Below are 21,473 nucleotides of genomic sequence, written 5' to 3'. Positions count from 1 at the left end.
CACGGCACACACAAAACACAACACTGCACAACACACAGCACACAACCAACACTGCACAACATACCACACAACACTGCACAACAGACACACAACACACACTGCACAACACACCACAGCACACAACACTGCAGTAACTGCCCGCCCTCTTCCTGCTGTCCTCAGAGCAACACTCCAGTGACCAGGCCTGTCTCGACCATGACGGGCTGCGCAACCTGCTGCGCACAGACATGAGCAACTACATCAAGGTCAGTCCTGACCCCTGACCGGCTGTGTCTGTCTGTCCTTCTGTCCGACTGATGCCTGTGTGTGTCTGACCATCACTCACTGCTCACATCTCTCTCTTTCTCTCCCTAACACACCACCCCCCTCACACTCACACTCCCTCTCTCTCTCTTTCCCTCCCTCTCCCCCTGTAGGAAATGAATCTGGCACTGTTTGAGGAGCTGTGGAACTATGCTGACAAGGATGCAGATGGCTGTGTGACCCCTGAAGAATACAGCAGTCTAGTCACCTTCATCACTGGCTGACCACACACTGAACACTGTGTGTGTGTGAGAGAGAGAGAGGTGTGGGGGTGGAGGAAAGGTGTTCCACTGTATATGTAGTGTGTCTCTGAATCAGTGTATAGCTGTGTGTGTGTGTGTATGTCTCAGTATCAGTGTGAGTGTGGGAGGGGGGAGGTTGCTTTCAGGGCACTATATAAATTGATTAATTGCTTGGGGATTATTTAAATAAACAATTCAGTACATAACTGGTGTAGTGGTAGTAACTTCTGTCATTCTTAAACTGAACTTTGTATTGATTTGTATTACTGCACTTTTGTATTGCTTGCGTTAATTGCCCTGGAGAAGGGGCGTCTCACAATAAATACATAATCATTAAATAATAATACAAAATCATAATAATAATCAGGGGTGGGTTTTGAGGTCCCAATCAAAGCTCTGTTCAGGGGGCCCTCCACCTCGCCCCGTCATGACCATTTTAGTGTCAACACACACACACACACACACACACACACACACACACACACACACACACACACACACACACACACACACACACACACACACACCAGTGTTTACCGTCAAACAGGAGAGTGAAAGGCTTCGAGAAACGCACATTATTGGAACGCATTAAAAATCAATTTTTAGCCCCCTTTCATCCACCTGTAACTTCACTCTCGTTCTGCAGCTCCGTTATCGAATGCGTGAAAACAACAACATACACCAATTAAAATTGTATAGCTTCTGATGGTTCAGACTTGTCGTCTGTTTACCTGGCGTTGTCAGAAGTCGGTGCGGTTCAGACAGTGGGATGTCATTCCCAGCAATTGGCTGAGCAACGACCATGCTAAGAAGTCCCTTGCTATGAAAATGTGGGAAGCTCTGACCTGGTGTTTTAAACAGGCATTTTAAATCTTGGAGGTTCTGTTGGGAAATGAAGTCCATCTGCCCATCCACAATGGTTCAGGGTTTCCCACAGCTATATTCAAAGAATCGGTGCCCCACAGTACACAAGAACCCCCCCCACATATGACTGTAAAATGAATTTAGGTAGAAGAAGAATTTGATTAAGATGAACTCATTAGGAGATGACACTACATGGTCAAAGGTATGTGGACACCCCTCTCTTCCTCCACCCCCTTCTCTCTCTCTCCCTCCTTCTCTTCCTCCACCCTCTCCCCTCTCTCTCTTCCGCTCTGCCCCCCCCCTCTCTTCGCAGTGCCATTTTCTGATTGAAGGACCGTTGTTAATTGCTCGAATGTTTGGAGAAAGAAAAGTAATGAAAAAAAACTTCAGTTTACGAGCAGCCTCTCTGCTCCCTCATCTTTTCTTCTCTACCTCTCTCTCTTTTTCGAGAAGAGAGGAGAACATAAATATCTATTGACAGAACTGCTGGAGAGGCGGAGAGAGAGAGAGCGAATGGGAGGGACAAGCAGGCATTCGGACTGACTGATAGACACAGAGACACAATGATGGAAAGAGAGCGAGAGCAAGAGATCCTGCTCAAAATGTTACTGCACTGTCTGGTATTTTGATGTACTTTGACCCCGTCTGGTCAGTTTGGAAAATATCGCCCCAGTTGACGTTCTGGATTTGCCAGCACTCCCCCAGGCATCCGGTATCTTCATAGCTCCTCAAGGGTGGCAATCCAGGTGCAGGGGGCCCATGATGCCAGCATGTGACCTTAACTCCCTTTCGGTCAATCGAAAGTCAGGACATTTCAGATAACATTTAAGCTGCATTGGGAGGGAAAACATCCAGTGTCTATATGAAGCCAGTTAAGTATGAATGTACTTTGTGAATCTCACCTGTGTTGCCTGCCTGCCACTGCGTACTCTCATCTTCTTATGAGCATCCAAGATGGTGGACAGGAATCTCACTCAAAATCAGCTGGTAACAGATCTAGTCCTATAAACCGAGGAGGAAATAAGAGGGTAAACCTGTATCCAATTCTGCAGTGCAACAGCTATGAGAAATACTGGAGTGGATCTGTCGAGCTGAAGCAACGGCTTATGAACACAGCCCTGTTCACAGTAGCCTGTGTGTCTGTATGGGATTGTCAGGCAGTTTGTGTCTACTATACAGGAGTTACTGTGTCTGTCAATACAGTCGGCGTTTCTCCTGTGTTGCTGTCTGTGTTTTGTCAGTTACTGACACCTGCATGGCTATGAAGCAGGAGCAGTAATGTCTGTGTTGGATGTAGTACTGCAGTGCTTTCCTACCTCAGAAGGTGCTCTAATATAGCACAGCGCACTGCAGTGTGTGTAGTATCTGCAGAATACTGTAGTTATCCACACAATACAATACATCACCACTGCAGTAGATAATAATACAATACTATGAACTGTAGTAAATAATATAGAATGGTTTAGTTGTATCAGCAGGAGCTGAGATCAGATCATTTTGTTGCCACGTCTCTTAATTTCAACATTCATAATTCATATATTCAACAAGCCGCGCCGCACATCCGGGACATCACGGAACAGCGCGCCTGCGCAGCTGCGCCCGTCGCGTGCGCTGAGGGCGCTCGGGCGCGGTTGCCGCGGTGACGCGTCACAATGCGCAGGCGCGCTGTGCCGTCAGTCCGCGCCGCTCGGCGCCATTAGAGATTCAGACGTCGGTGGAAGATGGCGGCGAAACAGACGTGAGTGTCTGACTGTCACTGCAAGACTCTGCCTTGTCTAGATGTTAGTCCTAGTCGGCAGTAGTCACCCAGCAATCATATTAAACACCCGTTTCATGTAATACAGGCTACTACACAAGCAGATACTTTGATTGGGAGGCGTTTGATTCCGTGTGTATTTTACTCATGAGGCTCGTCTCATAATCATTGCAATAATAACACATGATGATCGTGTATATTTTAGATAAACAATTGCACAGGAGACATAGCGAATCAAGTGAACCAACACGTGTGCTATACGAGAAGGATACCTATTGTAACTGCTTGCTTAATACGTTTAAAGTTTAAACTGGTGAATATGCATGCATATCTTACCTGCCAATGGAAAATGTCTTTGGGGTTGGGATTCATACTTGAATTGCCCGGACTAAACTATATTACACTGCCTTGTTTTAGTTTTAATACGGACATTATTGTTTAAAACTACACTTCATAATGGTTTGACTTGATGGTCAGCGTTTATTCACACAAAATAATACAATCAGTAAAGTGGAATGAAATGTAACCCAGAATTCCTGTTGTCTTTTAGTGTGACGACACAGTGGACGAGTCTGAGGGTTTGGGTGAGTGTCTGTTTGGAGGACTTTTTACTGACTATATGTAATAACAATTAATCATACAATCCGTTGGGAACCACTGCTGTAAGGATGAGCTGGACTTGATCCTGGCTGATTTAACTGTGATTTGTGTTGATATTGTAGAGACGGTTGATCCCTGGCAGGTGATAATGGAGGACATCCAGGAAACCTTAGCGTCTCTCTCTCAAATGATGGCCCCAAACACCTTTTGCCTGAAGTGTCTGGAATACCTCAAGGTGAGAATTGAGCGTCTGTTGATGCCAAGACCGTCCGTTTCGTCTCCCGACAGAGTGCTTAACTGTGTGGCTTTTCTTCGGAGTTGTTTCTTCCAGGTTTTGTTCTGGAATTGCTTCTAAAATGTGTGTATTGTGTGATTGTATATTTGAATGTATAGTAATTATCTTCTTTCTTTATTCAGTTCCTTTTAAGAACCAGCTGAAGTATGAGTGTCTATATGAGTAGTTTGTTGTTGAGGTTACTATGTGATGCACATTTTTCTGTTTGACAAAATCCAGATTTTTGGAAATCTGTACAGCTTTCAGTGTCCTTGTGCACAAAGGGTTCAAGATATAACATGGTGTCTGTTATGCAGAGAAGAGACATTGACATTGATTTGTCAATATTGTAACAGTTCTTCTGAGTTGTGCTGTGTCACATCCCTCCTAAGCTCTTCCTCCTGTCTTCCTCTGCTCAGCTGGCCCATCCGACCCTCGTCCTGCAGGCCGTGGAGAAAGTTCTGCGCAGCCAGATCGAAGACATCAGCTCCTCCACAGCCAGGAAGGTCATTGCTGTGGCTGCTAGACTGATGGGCAGCGATGCGGTGAGCCACTTGCTCCTGTCAGGCTCTTCCTGTTTTTTGTATAAAGATTCTTCTCACTCAGAGATGTGCCAGGAACACTGCTGTCCCCAGAAAGCCTTCTCAGACTCACGCCCCTCCTCTCGTCTTCCCCTGACCCAGAACATGCCTCTCGACACGAAGCAGGCAGCCAGTGACGTCCTGGTGGCCGTGGGATGTGGGTTTCCGGGGGAGGTCCTGCAGACCATGGATTGTGTCATCGATGAAGATGTACAGCCAGAGACCATGTGGCTGAACACTCTGGCACATCTGTTACGAGCCAACGGTGAGTCTGCCTGCTCCTTCCATTCCTGAAGCCACTTTGTCAAAGGGGTTTCACCCCATGCTGGGACAGCATCTGTGCGCTGTAAGGGAACTGAGATGTGCCCTGTTTTCGACCCTAACCATCTGTTGTCTGTGTTTGCAGGGTCCGGCACGATGCCCCATCTTGAGAAGACCCTCACCGGTCTGCTGCCCAAGCTGGACGCTGCCAAAACAGTGGAGATGCACTCAGTGGAAGCCCACTCCAGGGCTCAGCTGCAGATGGCTCTGTGCTCAGGTGAGTGAGGGTGGCTGACTCCTGCAATGACAGATCCCCAAAGGGCGCCCTTGTTCTTCTTTTTGTTTACGGTTTAGTTCAGCGGAGCTGAGCTGTGAATCGTGTGTCTAGTGGAGAGTGACCCCAGCGTCTGTTTTTTGTCTCCCAGTGCTCACCAGCGCCTGCACCAGCCTCCAGGAGTATGTTTCTGGCCCCGGAGGGAGCGCTGACCCCACAGTGAAGAAGCAGGACTTCGCTCCAGTCATTGACTCCGCCTTCAAAACCATTTTGAAGGGCTGGCTGGTGCTGGAGGGCAGGAACCTGCAGGTACGGGCCAGTGGGAAATGTCCGGAGGAGGGGGTGGTTGTTAAATATGGACTGGCAAAATATCCAGCTCCACACATGAGAATGTCTAGAGTCATCTAGTCACTTGTTCTGCGCTGTGACTCCTGTATGTGCTCCTATGTCCTTCTGTCTGTGTAGTCACTGAGGCTTCAGGAGACGCTCGTCGGTGCCTTGGCTGCCATGTCGCCCCTGCTGAGCCCTGAGACTCTGCAGGCCAATGTGACCCAGCTGGTCGCCGCTTCAGTGGAGGTGTACAAGCACAGCTCCAACGGTGAAGCCCTGGGCCAGGTAGGACTTTCTCTGCTGTCTGGGGTAACAGGGGTGGGCGAGATCAGACCGGCTCCAGATTAAGGGCTTGATTTTATGTTTAACATCAGGATCAGGGTTGGGGTTGGTTTGGTTTATTGTTTTGGAGTCCATGTTAACAGCTCAGCCGGATTCCAGGTCTGTGAACCGGCCCACAGTGCAGTGTGAGTCAGCGGCTGTGTTTCTTTATTATTATTATTACTTTTCTTATTCAGAACGTGCAGCAAATTCTGCTGGCAGCCTTGGAGCCGGGCTTCACTGTGTACCACGTGGCCATCTACTCCTCCGTGGACAGCCTGCTGCGCGCGCTGCACCAAGAGGTAGGTCCCGCTCTGCGGAGCAGCCGAGACGCACCGACACAAGGCTACCGTGCAGCCGAGCGACGCTTCCCCCTCGGTACGCAGTGACCGTGTCTTTCTCCTTCAGATCTGCGCCCGTCAGGAGACACGGCCGCCTGTGGACGAGGACAACGCGGTCCTGTCATCACTAACGCTGCTGGGTACGTCTCAGTCTTTAATAAGTTCTAGTATCCAACTATATACTTAATTTAAACCCCCTACTGTTTCAAATAATTGAAAGGCTCTGATTTAGGAAATTATTAGTTCAGTTAAGGGTTCAATTAAGTAATTGAGAGCTCAGCAGGGTGGGTTGGGAGCCACTGTTGATGCAATGAAGGCTTTCGCGGGCGTCTCTCTCTGTGGTCCCAGGAGAGAGTGCGCTGGCCTGTGTTGTGACCTCACTGCTCTGCCTGCCTTTGTCCTACAGCCAACGCCTTCCCAAAGAAGGTGGCCAAATTCATCGTTGGGCAGCTGAAGAGCAGCAGTGAGCCGGGCCGGGCCGGGTCCGCGGCAATGCTGGCCCACCTCCTCCGCGCCGCAGGTACCGTCCTCTCCCCCGTCCTGTCCCGCTGCACTACAGCGCTCTCTGCTGTCTGACCTCCTGCTGTCATCGAAACTCGTGACAAGCATTTTAATAGACAAGGCCTCGGTCACGCGGTTTAACGACGCATGCGTTGTAATATAGCGTGTTATTGTGAGGAAATCGAATGCCATGGTGTCGTGTTGCTGTTGCTTGTACTGTAGTTGTTGTAATTGTCTCTGATACTTGCTCTGACTAGCACTAAACTTATTGTATACTTTGATGTATTGTTTCATACTTTCTTATTGTCTTGTAATTCTTTGTGTATATTGTGTTTACAGTTGTAAATCGTTGTAAGGTCATCTGCTCAGACATAAATAATAAACTATGGCAACTATCGGATTAGAAATATCAATTATAATCGGGGAGACAGAATAAACAGACTTGCATAATTATGAGCAGAAGACTTCAAATACACTATAGACGGCTCGTTCAGTTTGTCAAATCTATAAATATTTTGGTATATATTCCGTTTACTTATTTAAAAACGGGTAGAAATTCAAAACAACTTTTCCAAAGCATTTATTTTCATCAATGAGCCTCTTTTGCCTGCCGTTGTTATAACGAATATTTTGTTTTCTAATGCAGTAATTCATAATTATACTACCTTAACTGGGAGCTTTATGAAACTGCACTGAATTGGGAGAATCACCACACTGAATCACCAGAGCAGCCCGGTGTGTCTTGTACCCAGACTAAGTGCTTTGGACATTTCTGACGCTCCGGCACTTGAATCTAATACTTTTTAAATTGAATTGGCCTTCATAACCGCTTAAGTAAAATATTAACAAAACCCACAGTGACGTCTACCGACCCGGCGCATTCCGATTACATCAGCCACGGATACCGAGAGAACCTGCCATGTGGTGTTGTTTTCCGATTACCAAACCTGATTCTGCCGAATCCGTTACAGGGAAGGCCGATTCCTTGGCGCCACGGGGGCCCGGTAAGCCCTCCTTCTATGGCCCCTCCAGCACCATCTTCTGCAAGATCCTGGAGGCGATACGAGCCCAGCTGAAAGAGCAGGTGAGGGCCAGTTTGGAGTCTCTCACGCCCGCTGTGTTTCCTCTCGCTGCGCTGGGCGGCAGACTGAGTGCATGTCTCCTCTGTCCTCCAGGTCCCTGAGATCCTGCACGCTGTGCAGCCCTGCCTGCCCCACCTGACTGACCGGCAGCTGAGAGTGGTCGCCCACATCGTGTCCCAGTGCCCGGAGGAGCTCACCAAGGCGCTGCTGAACGAAGCCCTGCCGCTGGACCGGTGAGCCCCACAGAAGCGCCTCTCTCACAGTGACTGTCTGCATTGCTGATTGGCTCGTGTGTCACATCAAGGAGCTCCCGTGTGCCTCTGTCTCACTGTGTCTCTGTCTCCCACAGCTCCAGCCGTGTGCTGTGGAGGGCCTTGGGATCTGAAAGCAAGATGTCCCGCAGGCTGCTGGCTTTCCTCATGAGGAAGCTGCCCAGGGACCCGGCTGAGGACTGTGTGTCCGCTGCGCGCCGGACCCTCGCTGTGAGTCCCCAGACACTTACTCACTGTGTAAACCAGGCCGGGAACATCGCAGGACTTTTCATTCACTGATGTTTCCACTGACCTGTCCGTGATCTACTGACTCTCCAGAAAGCAGTACAGAGGGGCTCTGAATGGGGTGCCTTTTCTCTGACTGTGACCCTGTGTGTCTCTCCCGGTGTCAGGTGACCACTGCCATGCAAGAACTGCTGGCCGTCGCAGGGAGGACGGGGGCCTTTCAGAGGGTCTTTCCCCGGCTGTTTGGGGCCCTGCTTCTCCACACGGACTGCAGAGAGGAGATCCCACAGGAGGCCGGCACCCCCAGCCAGGACACGCCAAGAGAACCAAGTATATCCAGGTGAGCAGGTCGTACTGAGTGCCGTCTCGCTGGGCAGACCCACAGGGTGTCTGTTCACAGTGTGGTCCCTGATGGAGCCGTCAGTACCTCGCTGGTCTGTGTGTGAGTGACCTGAGCGGCCAGGAGGGCCACAGTGAGAGACGCACTTGATTCTGCTGAGTGTTGGTGCTCTGCAGACACTGGATAAAATTAACTTTTTTGGCCACTAGCCACTGTGTCTGGTAGAAGGAAAACACTTACCAGCCACTTGGTATTTTTACCAGCCAAAGGCAAACATCACCAGAAATGCATGAGGGTGCGTAAATGTGTAGTGAACATGTTAAAACGTGGTATTTATTCAGGTAATTCATCAATCACCATAACAGAAGCTAACTGCACACCTGTATAGACTAGACAGGTGTGTATGAGGAAAAGGATCTGGATAGAAAACATGCTCCCACACAGTTTCTACTTGCAAGTGTTATAAGGTCTTGATTGCCTTCTGTTGAGTGATAACACTTGCTAGTAGAGACTGTGCGGGAGCATCGTTTTCAAATGAATCAATCACATGCAATAACACGGCAGCTGCTGGGGATCTGTATAAACACACCAACACATGAGAAGGGGTGTTAATGACACATTATTGCTCTTCATACTCCTCTTCTTCTTCAGTGCTTCTCCCTTCTCTGGGTTTCTGCACGTCATTAAAAGGATTTCATTGGATTGGCTAGATATTCATAGAGTCACGGTCTGTGGTATATATATATATATATATATATATATATATAGGAATGAAGACAGACAGTGACGTCCTTTCCATTGGTCAATACGATGCACGCCAGCAGAGACGCGATGTAAACAAACCGCACGTTTCTCTTCAGCAGAATCTCCACTACGCAGGAAAAAATGCATGTCTCTATCGCAAATCATTTCAGCAGAAATGTATATGGTGTAATTGATGCAATTGATGAATACTTTTCTAACACAATAATTTTGTTAAATAAATATCTACGTAAAAATACATTATTAGAAGACGTATGGAAATGGCATAAGAACAGCAGACCTGTCAACTCTCACACACCTCGTGTCAGAGTCTTGTGTTGTCCCGACATTAGCACAACTTTTAGTTCATTTGTCACAAATTCAAATTAACTATAAAGGTTGTGACTATTTGTTTTATAAGGGAATATTTTGCAATTACAGCTGTAATTAACCGACCAATATGTTTTTCTTTTTCATTTTTTATACATTTTCATTCAGTTGCATTCAGTTTAGCAATGTGAGCTGCGATGAAAATGCCTTAACGTTAGCGTCCTTGTGGCAATGTGTTCCGGTCACAACAGCGAAATACAAAATGTATAAGACCTATCCAGCTAATTTATACAATGTACTTGACTAAACGATTGACTTTCACTCTCCAAAGCACACACTCAGACTGCTGCTCTGCGCTCAGAAACATAACTGTGCGTTTGAGTTCCAGCGAATACAGAATTAATACATACACTAGGGTTGGCCGTGTGCCGGCTCCGGTGTGGAGCTCATCGGAGCGCTCTGGAGCCGGAGCTGAGGTCACGGAGCTGCTCCACTCTTCCCCCTTCCATTACCCAGATATTAAGTCCACTTTTCTTAAATTAACAACATGTATAACTTCATAGGTATTGTTGTGTATTGGGGGTTATAAAATAAGATCAGTTCTCACTCCAGCTATTGGTACATAATACATTATTTTTTATTAATTGTAATTATATGACACCTTCACTTTCTTACACCTGTCACTTTCTAGAAGTGATGCTATAATCTCAGGGCATCTCTCATAAACCTCATGCAAAAGAAGTAAAGTCCATTTTAACTGTAAAGTTTTAATTATTTTATTCCAAGCAAATTCTTCATCTGCCTAAATTAACCTCATTTTATAGCCGTCTGTTATTTGAAATGTCCTGACTAGTTTGTCCAGAAGTTGGTTGCCAGGGAGTTAAGGTCACATGCAGAGTCATGCCCCCTGCACCTTGTTTGCCACTTTTAAGATACGAAAATACTGGACCCCTGGTGGGGGGGGGGGGGGGGGGGATGCGAAATGTCAACCACAAAAGTATGTGGACACCTGCTCCTCAGACATCTCATTCCAAAATCATGGGCATGAATATGGAGTTGGTCCCCCCTTTGATGCAATAACTGCCTCCACTCTTCTGGGAAGACTTTCCACTAGATGCTGGAACATTGTTGAGGGGATTTCAGACACAAGAGCATTAGTGAGGTCGGGCGCCGATGTTGGGCGATCAGGCCTGGCTCACAGTCGGCTTTTCCATTCATCCCAAAGGTGGGATGGGGCTGAGGTCGGGGCTCTGTGCAGGTCACTCAAGTTCTTCCACACCAATCTCGACAAACTATTTCTGTCAGGACCTCACTTTGTGCACGGCTTGTCATGCTGAAACAGGAAAGGGCTTCCCCAAACTGTTGCCACAAATTTGGAGGTGCAAATTCACCCAGAATGTCACTGTAGGCTGTAGCGTTACGATTTCCCTTCAGTGGGACAAAGGGGCCGAGCCCTGAGACCATTATTCCTCCTCCAAACTTTACAGTTGGTCTATGCATTCGTGCAGGCAGCGTTCTCCTGGCATTTGAAACATGCCGACTAAAAGTTGAGTCCCCGTACACTTGTTGGCAGCCCGCCAAAGTGGCTGGTAAAATTGACATTTACCCGCCACGGGCTAAATCTACCCACATTTGGCGGGTGTTAATTTTATTCCCTGTCTACAGCACTGTCCTCTCCTCTCTCCACAGAGAGATCGTACTGGCACTGAAGGCCCTTCTGGCCCGGGCCAAGCTGAGGAAGGCGACCGATCAGCTAAAGCAGGAGGCGGCCTGGGCGAAACTGCAGAGCCCTGACAGCCACCCCGAGGGCGTCCGTCTCCTGGCCAGGTACGGGTCTCCAAACCAGCCTGTCATTCGGGGCTTCCCTTTGTCTACTCCGTTCCCGAGATCGGTTATCTATTGTCTCATTACGGCTGTCCCTTTATCCTCCAGGGCCATGGTTGAGCACGCCGGCCCGCAGCTCCCTGGCATCATGGAGGTCCTCGTCCCTTCCCTGAGCTCTGACCGGGAGCAGCACAGAGTGACGGCCACTGCCTTCTTCTCCGAGGTGAGTATGTGGCTGAGGGCTGCTCTCACTGCGCCTCGCTCTGCTGTCTTGCAGCTGCTGGGCGGCTCGGAGAAGCCACTACTGAAGAGTTTGAAGCGCCGAGCCCAGGACCCCTGTGTGCGCGTCAGGCTGCTGCTTTTCCAAGGCATAGAGAGATCCACAGCTGCCCAGGTAAGGACTTGTGCTGGATGCCCAGTGCGGACGGGGACGTGGGGATGAAGCCGCTCTGTCTGTGTGTTAAACAGTGAAGAGAGAGATGCATGTTTCAATTCCAAAGCCACCACTCTGTGTGCAGGTGACAGAACACGGCCGGGAGCTGCTCGCCATCCTCCGCTCTGGCCTGCAGGACACGGACGTGGCGGACAGGCAGGCGGTCCTGGCAGCTCTGTCCGCCCTCTCACACGTTCTGCCCCACCTGAGACGGCACAGCGTCAGCCGGGATGTCGCTGCAGATGTCCTGCGAAGGATCACTGCGCTCTGGGAAAAAGTGAGTCGCTGTTTAAGGCTGCGGTGTCCGTGCAGGCTGTCGTGCTCAGTGTTTCACAGGCTGTGCTGTCGCCACTCTGTGCCTGACCTTCTCTGCTTGTTTTCAGGATGATGCAGAGCTGCACTGTGCCTGCGCCACCGTGCTGGGGAACCTGTGCAGGTGCCCGGCAGTGACAGCCCACCTCAAACGTGAACTGCAGGTGGCCCTGGTGCAGCTGGCGCTTCACCTGCGAGACCCCAACCCTGAGGTGACCCAGGTAAGAGCAGATCAGACACCACCCGGGCAGCAAACCCAGGAGGGGCTGCAGGGGCTTTTAAGAATATCAGAAGAGTTACAGGCGTCCTGCTGTCGGATTGTGCCGCTGTGTCCTGGCATCAGTGCCCAGTGTTGAGTCTCAGCTCGTGTGTTTGTGCAGGCCTGCCTCTGGACCCTGAACAACAGCATCTGGGTTCTAGATCTGAACATTGTCAGGACACTGATCTCCAGGAACCAGGACAGAGGGGCGCTGTTCGTAGACGGCTTTCTGGAGGACCTGGCCGCGTTCTTGGTGAGGACCAGTTCAGCCAATCCCATTGTCTCACATGAGTTTGGCTCCTGCAACACGCAGGGCCGAGGCACACACGTGTGACGTTGTGTATGAAGGACAGAGATGCACAGAGATGTTTGTGGCTCTTGAGTTACAGGTCTGCTGAGAGTCCCCGAATCTGACTCCTTGTCTTTTCCAGGCATCTGATTTCCCCGAGGCGCTGGGCGGGGCCTTCAGCTGCGTCCTGGACTGTTTGAACAGCCGCTCTCCTGCAGTCAGAGCCAACGCCGCCGTATTCACAGGTGAGGAGATGAGACGCCGGGGGAGGATGTGGCCCATGATGGAGCGCACAGGCGATTGGTATCGATTCTGTAACGCCACTGAGGAACCCGTGGAGCTGAAATGTTTCTGTGGATCTGATGGCAGCCAGGGTGACATTGTCTTGCTGCTCTAGACCTCTGTGTTGAGTTGTGACTCAGTGTTGCTCTCTCTTGTCCACAGAGTCCCTGATTAATAAGAACCTCCTGGGACGCCGACAGTGGCAGGAGGTGGTCCGTGCTCTGACGCGGGCCAAGCAGGAGGAGAGCGACGCCCTGGCTAAGAGCTGCACTGCCCAGGCCCTGGAGAACTGCTCCGCCTCCCAGTGCCAGAGCGCAGCGACGCAGCCCGTGTGGAAGAGGCTCTTCAGCCCACAAGGAGACGGGAGGAGATTAGGTCGCACTCTGCCGTCTGAGATGAATGACTGTGTGCCTGAGCCCCCGCTCGCTAATGAGGTGCCATGAGGGACACAATACTGAGACGCACTATATAGACGCACTATATAGACACACTATATTCTGAGACGCACTATATAGACGCACTATATAGACACACTATATACTGAGACGAACTATATAGATACTCTGTGTACTGAGACGCACTATATAGATACTCTGTGTACTGAGACGCACTATATAGATGCTCTGTATACTGAGACGCACTATATAGATGCACTGTATACTGAGACGCACTATATAGATGCACTATATACTGAGACGCACTATATAGATGCTCTGTATACTGAGACGCACTATATTGATGCACTGTATACTGAGGCGCACTATATAGATGCACTATATACTGAGACACACTATATAGATGCACTGTATACTGAGACGCACTATATAGATGCACTATATACTGAGACGCACTATATAGACACTATATACTGAGACGCACTATACAGACGCACTATATACTGAGACGCGCTATATAGACACACTGTATACTGAGACGCACTATATAGACACACTATATACTGAGACGCACAGAGACAGACCAGGAAACAGAGACACAGAGACCTGGATTCAAACAGGGGGGTCTGGCTCAGAGTGGGCAACAACACAGCTGAAGGTCCTCTATTTAAACGAGATGGTCAGCTCCCCCTTTTCTTCTGTCTTTGAGCTGCAATGCATTATGGGAGTCACACAGAGTTCCGGTGAGGCTTTTCTTCTATGCAATGGAAAACCAGCCTCTTTAATATTCAATGATTTCTTTTTATAAAACACTTGCATTTTTATACATGATGCACCTGGCTTGTATTAGAGACGCCCCTTCTGAAGACATGCAAGTTATTATCTAACCAGCAGTGTGTTCACCTGTCCTGACGAGCGCTTTATGGCCGAAGTGCTGTCTCTATTCGCCGGTCATGAATATTCATGAGCACAAGACTGCTGAGGCAGATCCTCGATCTAGGAGGCGGGGTTTGTTATCGGAGACAAGTGACGGATTGGCGGCGATTCAAAACGAATAGTCAGCGTGTGGATCATTATTATTACTGTCAGTAGTAGTAGAAGTCGTAATTCTGATGCCATGAAGGTGTTCGGTATTTAATTGTGGCAACACAACCAATAAGAATAAGAATCTCTTTTCCGTTTTCCGCTGGATGATATTCTGTACATTTTACATTTTATATATAATACAAAAAATACCGAACATTTCCGAGACATTAGTGTTACTGATTTTCTAATATATAAATAATAATAATTACCCACAGGCTCTCGTATGTTTTGAATTGCCGCCGATCTGTCACCCGTCTATAACAACCAAACCAGGCCTCAGGCTTGATGTGCTCATGGATATTCATGACCGGCTACTAGAGAGAGCACTTCGCTGATACAGCGCTCGTCAGGCCGGGTGAAAACACTGCTGGTTAAATAATAACTCGTATGTGTTAAGAAGTGTCTAATACAATCCAGGTGCATCCTGTTAAAAATGCAATTGTTTTTTAAAAAGAAAGCTTTGAATATGAAATGAGGCAGGTTTGCCATGACAGAGATGGGGAGAAAAGCGCCACAGGAACTCTGTGCGACTCCCATAATGCACTGCTTCGGGTAAGACGGAAGTCCCGATGTTAATAGGTGGGGCTGACTGTCTTGTTTCAATAGAGGGGCTGTGACAGCCTTTATTGACGCCCGGCACACAGTCTGGGGGTAAAGCAGCCGTTGCTGAAAGGGCAAGAGCGCGCGCTGGAGTCTGGGGGGCTGAACGCGGCTCAGTCAGTACGATGGCAGACAGCAGCGCCGGGTGTGTGTTCTCGAGAGAAGACGCGACTAATCTTGTGATGCTTTGGGCCAAGTGCGTTTATTCTTTTCAGCTGTTGTATTTTGAAATAAAAAGATGATTTTAAATGCACTTGATTTGTTATTGTTTTGATTGTTTGGTAGTTTGATTTGTCTGATGCGTTTACAAAATGCACTACATTAACGCACTACTAATGCATTTGACCTTTGACCTTGTCCATTCCTATCGGAGCAGGTGGCCCCACAGCTTGTGTTTCCGGGTTCTTCTGTTATTGGCGCAGACAGGCGAGCTTCACTGGCAAAACCCGTCTGAACGAGAGCTGCGCCCAGCTACTGCCCTTCTGCAAACGGCCCCCACCTGTGGGATCCTTGTGGGATCAGTTTGCTTCATAGTTGTGCCATTTCAGTTCAGCTAACATAAAGTCATTGTTGGGCACAATTACATTGTTACTGGTCTCCATTGTGGCTGTGTTCCCATAGTTATCAATGCCATATTGCACTGGAATACAACGCACTGACTCCTCAACGCGCTGACCGCAGCACACTGAGACACTGCGCACTGACGCACTGACACGCTCGCTCCCTCAAACGCTCGCCTGTTCACTCTTTCAAACAGTCCGATCCTCTCCCCCCGTGTTCTCTGGTGTGTTCCTGGCGTGTTGCAGGTGACCAGAGACCCTACGGTGAGTCCGACGCACGTCTTTCCTGTCACCGATTATACAGTCATGACTTCATCGTCTCCCTCACACTTTCCCAGTGAGCGGTAATGGGACCTGTGTGTCTGGGCCTTTGTTACCAGAGTTGTGAAACTTCTGACATCTCCTGTGTGTGTGTGTGTGTCCGTGTCCGAGGCGTCTGTTCAATATGCACAGTTGTACAGGATACCCAGTGAGAGGGACAGGAGATTACGCCGCGTTTTGCACAGCTTTAAGATAAGGAATTAATTTTATCTAAAGAAGGAAGAGGGACTCTGACTGGTATTGCTGGGCCCACTGCTAGTGCTGTATACTGTATTGTCTTTACCAAAGTCCCCTCACATTCCCAGTGGGCAACAAAGCAGGCATTCGGAGTCTGATGCCATGGTGCCTGTCTGTAGCAAATTCCTGTCCTTTTTCACTTTAGCTGGAAAGTTTTTTAAATCAACAATTTCCTCTCCCCTCCCTGATTGTGTTGCAATGTCTGTCCTGATTAGGGCTTTGTCCACAGAGACTAGTGTCAATAAAATCTGTTCACACTGTAATGACTTGTCAAGCATTTTTCTTGGTTTGCTTTCTTCAGAGAATTCCAGTCGGTGAAAGGTAGTGATCAAAAGTGAGATCGAGGAGGAGTGGGACAGGGGAAAGTGTCAGTGGAGTGAGCCGTGCGAAAGTGCGATTAACAGGAGGTGTAGTAAAGGCGTGGGGTTTAAAGAGGTTTGATTCTTGTTGCCATACTACACCACTGAAGGCACCACCTTCAGATTAGGTTCCTTCATTTGCCTACTCTCCCAGTGCCAGTTTTCCTAATTTTTCAATATCTCCTATACCTCCCTCCCTCCTGACTCCCTTCTGATCAAATGACCCTCTCTGCCCTCCTCACCCCTTTCTCCTCTCTATACCTCCTTCTCCCCCTCTCCTTCCCTCCCTCTCTCTCCTCTCTCCCTTGCCCAACCCGCCCCCCCTCCTCTCTCAGTGCTTAATTTCTTCCTGGATTCTCGCTGGGGATTCCATGGCGAGAGGCTGGTGCTCAGTAAGGACCAGCGTGGCGCCCGCAGTGTGCCCGGCGTGCCCCTCCTGCAGGCCGCAGACCGTGCCCTCACGTCCTGTCACCTGACCTCCGACCTCCTGATCGGGGATGTGGCCGTGACCCAGGGCCGTCACTACTGGGCATGCTCCGTGGATCCCGGCTCCTACCTGGTGAAGGTGAGGGGCGAGAGGGTTCACACACACACACACACACACACACACACTGTCACACTGTCAAACCCACACACACACACACACACACACACACACACACACACTGTCACACTGTCAAACCCACACACACACACACAGACACTCACATTCTCAAACACACACACTCACACTCACACACAGGCACACACACACACACACACACATAGACACAGACACTCACACAGACACTCACATGCTATCTGTTTGTGTTCCAGGTGGGGGTGGGGCTGGAGGCGCGACTACAGGAGTGGTTCCATTTGCCCCAGGACATGGCCAGCCCACGGTGAGAGAGAAAAGGAGAGGGAGGGAGGGAGAGAGGGAGAGAGAGAGAGAGAGAGGGGGGGAGGGGTAGAAGGAAAGGGAGGAAGAGAGAGAAATTGGGTGGAAGAGGTAGGGAGTACCAAATGTAAAACAACACATATGTTTTGCACCTTTTTTTTACTTAAATCTTTAGTTTTTTCTTCATTTATAAATATTGTTTTTTTTAACACTAGAAGCGCAGACATTTCAAACTATATATAAGAGCCAAAAATTGTAATTTTAACCGATAGCTCTTTAACAGCTGTGGTGTGATCAATCGATCCTATAAAACTCAGAAGATTTAATCATGAACTTCAATTCCAACATTTACATAACACAAATGAAGTATTTAAATGGGAATATGAACATACAATATTACAATTATTGGTATAAATAACATCAAAGCGCATTTTTTCTAAACGCCAATACTGCACAGTCAAAACATGAATAACTATATACAGTTAGCAAATGAAACAAAAACATGAATATTGGAATAATGCTCAAATGCTTTATTTTATTGTTCAAAAATAACTATTGCATTTATCAAAAACATTAAATAGTAAACATTTTCAAGACCGTGTAAACTTTTTTCAACATAGTGTTCGTATTCACTGTAGCTTTGTATTTCAATAAACTTTTTACTATAGATTTAGTCTGCATTCCTGGCAGCTTTCTACTCGATATCAAAATAACTGATTTTGGCTATTATAGGTAAATGTGTTTATAACTTTTTTATAACTAATTTTTTGTGTGTTTATGCAGCTAAAACACCGTAGGAACAGTACTGTGCAAAAGTTTTAGGCAGGTGTGAAAAAATGCTGTGAAGTAAGAATGCTTTCAAAAATAGACATGTGAATAAATTATATTTATCAATTAACTAAATGCAAAGTGAGTGAACAGAAGAAAAATCTGAATCAAATTAATATTTGGTGTGACCACCCTTTGCCTTCAAAACAGCATCAGTTCTTCTAGGTTCACTTGCACACAGTTTTTGAAGCAACTCGGCAGGTAGGTTGGCCCCAACATCTTGGAGAACTAACCACAGTTGTTCTGTGGATTTAGGCGCCTCAGTTGCTTCTCTCTCTTCATGTAATCCCAGACAGACTAGATGATGTTGAGATCAGGGCTCTGTGGTGACATTTGCATAATCATGGAAAAAAAAGGCGGTCTCTAATAAATGCAGGGTTATGCATCTTTCTTGTTTTCAGTAAATATATATATCATATATTAATTAAAAAAACAAGTCAAGTGTGTTTTTATTAATTTATTTCTCACTTTAACTATATATATATATATATATACACTCACCTAAAGGATTATTAGGAACACCTGTTCAATTTCTCATTAATGCAATTATCTAACCAACCAATCACATGGCAGTTGCTTCAGTGCATTTAGGGGTGTGGTCCTGGTCAAGACAATCTCCTGAACTCCAAACTGAATGTCTGAATGGGAAAGAAAGGTGATTTAAGCAATTTTGAGCGTGGCATGGTTGTTGGTGCCAGACGGGCCGGTCTGAGTCTTTCACAATCTGCTCAGTTACTGGGATTTTCACGCACAACCATTTCTAGGGTTTACAAAGAATGGTGTGAAAAGGGAAAAACATCCAGTATGCGGCAGTCCTGTGGGCGAAAATGCCTTGTTGATGCTAGAGGTCAGAGGAGAATGGGCCGACTGATTCAAGCTGATAGAAGAGCAACTTTGCCTGAAATAACCACTCGTTACAACCGAGGTATGCAGCAAAGCATTTGTGAAGCCACAACACGTACAACCTTGAGGCGGATGGGCTACAACAGCAGAAGACCCCACCGGGTACCACTCATCTCCACTACAAATAGGAAAAAGAGGCTACAATTTGCACAAGCTCACCAAAATTGGACAGTTGAAGACTGGAAAAATGTTGCCTGGTCTGATGAGTCTCGATTTCTGTTGAGACATTCAGATGGTAGAGTCAGAATTTGGCGTAAACAGAATGAGAACATGGATCCATCATGCCTTGTTACCACTTTGCAGGCTGGTGGTGGTGGTGTAATGGTGTGGGGGATGTTTTCTTGGCACACTTTAGGCCCCTTAGTGCCAACTGGGCATCGTTTAAATGCCACGGCCTACCTGAGCATTGTTTCTGACCATGTCCATCCCTTTATGACCACCATGTACCCATCCTCTGATGGCTACTTCCAGCAGGATAATGCACCATGTCACAAAGGTCCAATCATTTCAAATTGGTTTCTTGAACATGACAATGAGTTCACTGTACTAAACTGGCCCCCACAGTCACCAGATCTCAACCCAATAGAGCATCTTTGGGATGTGGTGGAACGGGAGCTTCGTGCCCTGGATGTGCATCCCACAAATCTCCATCAACTGCAAGATGCTATCCTATCAATATGGGCCAACATTTCTAAAGAATGCTTTCAGCACCTTGTTGAATCAATGCCACGTAGAATTAAGGCAGTTCTGAAGGCGAAAGGGGGTCAAACACAGTATTAGTATGGTGTTCCTAATAATCCTTTAGGTGAGTGTATATATATATATATATATATATATACACACACACACACACATATATTGTAAATCCTTTGCATACCCCAAGAACAAGCAGGAACTAAAGACACTGCAGTGCAGGCCTGTAGAGCATCACCAGGGAAGAAACCCAGCATCTGCTGATGTCTATGGGCTCCAGACTTCAGGCAGTCATTGACTGCAAAGGATTTGCCACCAAGTATTGAAACTCACAATTTAATTCATGATTATGTTAGTCTGTCCAAATACTTTTGAGCCCCTAAAATTGAGAGGCCAACATATAAAAATGGGTGTAATTCCTACACCGTTCACCCAGTTTGGATGTATCTACCCTCAAATTAAAGATGAAAGTCTACACTTAAAGCACATCTTGTTTCCTTTCCAATCCATTGTGGTGACATACAGAGCCAAAATGATGACAATTGTGTCACTGTCCAAATATTTATGGACCTAACTGCATCAAATCTTAGACTGCTAACAGAATTACCCTGCATGAGTCTGCAATATCTTTTTATTTATGAATAAAAAGTGCTTCTAGTGTTAAATACTTAAATAAATGGTAAATGACAAAATACTAAATTTGTCCCTCCCTCCCTCCAGCTATGACCCGGACAGCGGTCATGACAGCGGGGCCGAAGACTCTGCCCTGGACGCTCCGCCCGCCTTCTGCTTCCTGACCGTGGGCATGGGGAAGGTCCTGCTGCCCCAGCCGGGGGTGAACGCCTGCCCCAGCAACGCCACCAGCCCCCGCGACCCCCCAGCCTCGCAGCCCGGCCCCCTGACGCAGCAGCAAGCCCCCGCCCCGCCCCACAGCCCCCCCGCACTCACCGCCCCGCTGCCCCCCCGCCTGGGCGTGTGCCTGGACTTCGAGAAGGGGCGCGTCTCCTTCTACGACGCCGTCTCCCTGCGCCCCCTGTGGGAGGGAGCCGTGGACTGCTCCGCCCCCGTGTGCCCCGCCTTCTGCTTCATCGGGGGCGGGGCCCTGCAGGTGCAGGAGCTGGTGGCCAACCGGAGCGCCGAGCTGCCCCCGCCCAGGAGGGTCACAATCCAATCGCGCGTCACGAATCTGAACAACTGAAGGGCTGGAGAAGAGAGAGAAGAGAGACCGAGAGAGGAAGAAGAGGTGGAGAGAGGAGTAGAGGAGGAGGAGGGATAGATGGATGGAGGGAGGGAGGGAGAGAGAGAAGAGGGGGTGGGCAGGGAGGGAGGCCCCGAGAGACCCAAAGAAACGAACAGACAGACAGACCTGGTATCTCTCCCTGACTTTGTGCCAGAACATTCTCCGACCGAAACCAATGTAATCTCGGTGCCTCCCAGTGGATTGACTGGTTATGCTTTTATGCTTTGATGCTTTTTTAAATAACGTTTTTTGCAGGGGGACATGACCAGGGGTGGGGAGGGAGACTGTACTGCTCTCCCCACATATCACACAGAGGCCGTGGCGTGGGGTGGGG

At 48.2% G+C, this 21,473-nt stretch overlaps 2 protein-coding genes across 2 annotated transcripts; both read left to right on the top strand.

Moving 5' to 3' along the window:
* The first annotated feature begins 3,059 nt into the window (after positions 1 to 3,059).
* Positions 3,060 to 15,371, top strand: LOC136767476 (maestro heat-like repeat-containing protein family member 7). Its single transcript, XM_066721271.1, has 22 exons — positions 3,060 to 3,147; positions 3,716 to 3,749; positions 3,888 to 4,000; positions 4,459 to 4,584; positions 4,723 to 4,885; positions 5,027 to 5,158; positions 5,307 to 5,464; positions 5,621 to 5,770; positions 6,004 to 6,108; positions 6,215 to 6,287; positions 6,554 to 6,667; positions 7,620 to 7,732; positions 7,824 to 7,963; positions 8,080 to 8,212; positions 8,395 to 8,567; positions 11,328 to 11,465; positions 11,571 to 11,856; positions 11,981 to 12,172; positions 12,279 to 12,428; positions 12,588 to 12,719; positions 12,898 to 13,000; positions 13,200 to 15,371. The coding sequence occupies exons 3-22, from the start codon at positions 3,914 to 3,916 to the stop codon at positions 13,478 to 13,480; spliced, it is 2,949 nt and encodes a 982-aa protein (XP_066577368.1). The 5' UTR covers positions 3,060 to 3,147; positions 3,716 to 3,749; positions 3,888 to 3,913; the 3' UTR covers positions 13,481 to 15,371.
* Positions 15,372 to 16,820: 1,449 nt separating this feature from the next.
* Positions 16,821 to 21,217, top strand: LOC136767475 (tripartite motif-containing protein 46-like). Its single transcript, XM_066721270.1, has 3 exons — positions 16,821 to 17,160; positions 17,412 to 17,479; positions 20,620 to 21,217. The coding sequence occupies exons 2-3, from the start codon at positions 17,466 to 17,468 to the stop codon at positions 21,095 to 21,097; spliced, it is 492 nt and encodes a 163-aa protein (XP_066577367.1). The 5' UTR covers positions 16,821 to 17,160; positions 17,412 to 17,465; the 3' UTR covers positions 21,098 to 21,217.
* Positions 21,218 to 21,473: the final 256 nt, after the last annotated feature.

This window comes from Amia ocellicauda, chromosome 14, assembly GCF_036373705.1.
Source record: "Amia ocellicauda isolate fAmiCal2 chromosome 14, fAmiCal2.hap1, whole genome shotgun sequence".
Lineage (NCBI taxonomy): Eukaryota > Metazoa > Chordata > Actinopteri > Amiiformes > Amiidae > Amia > Amia ocellicauda.
The sequence above is the reverse complement of the archived record's forward strand: the minus strand, read 5'-3'. Positions and strand labels throughout refer to the sequence as shown.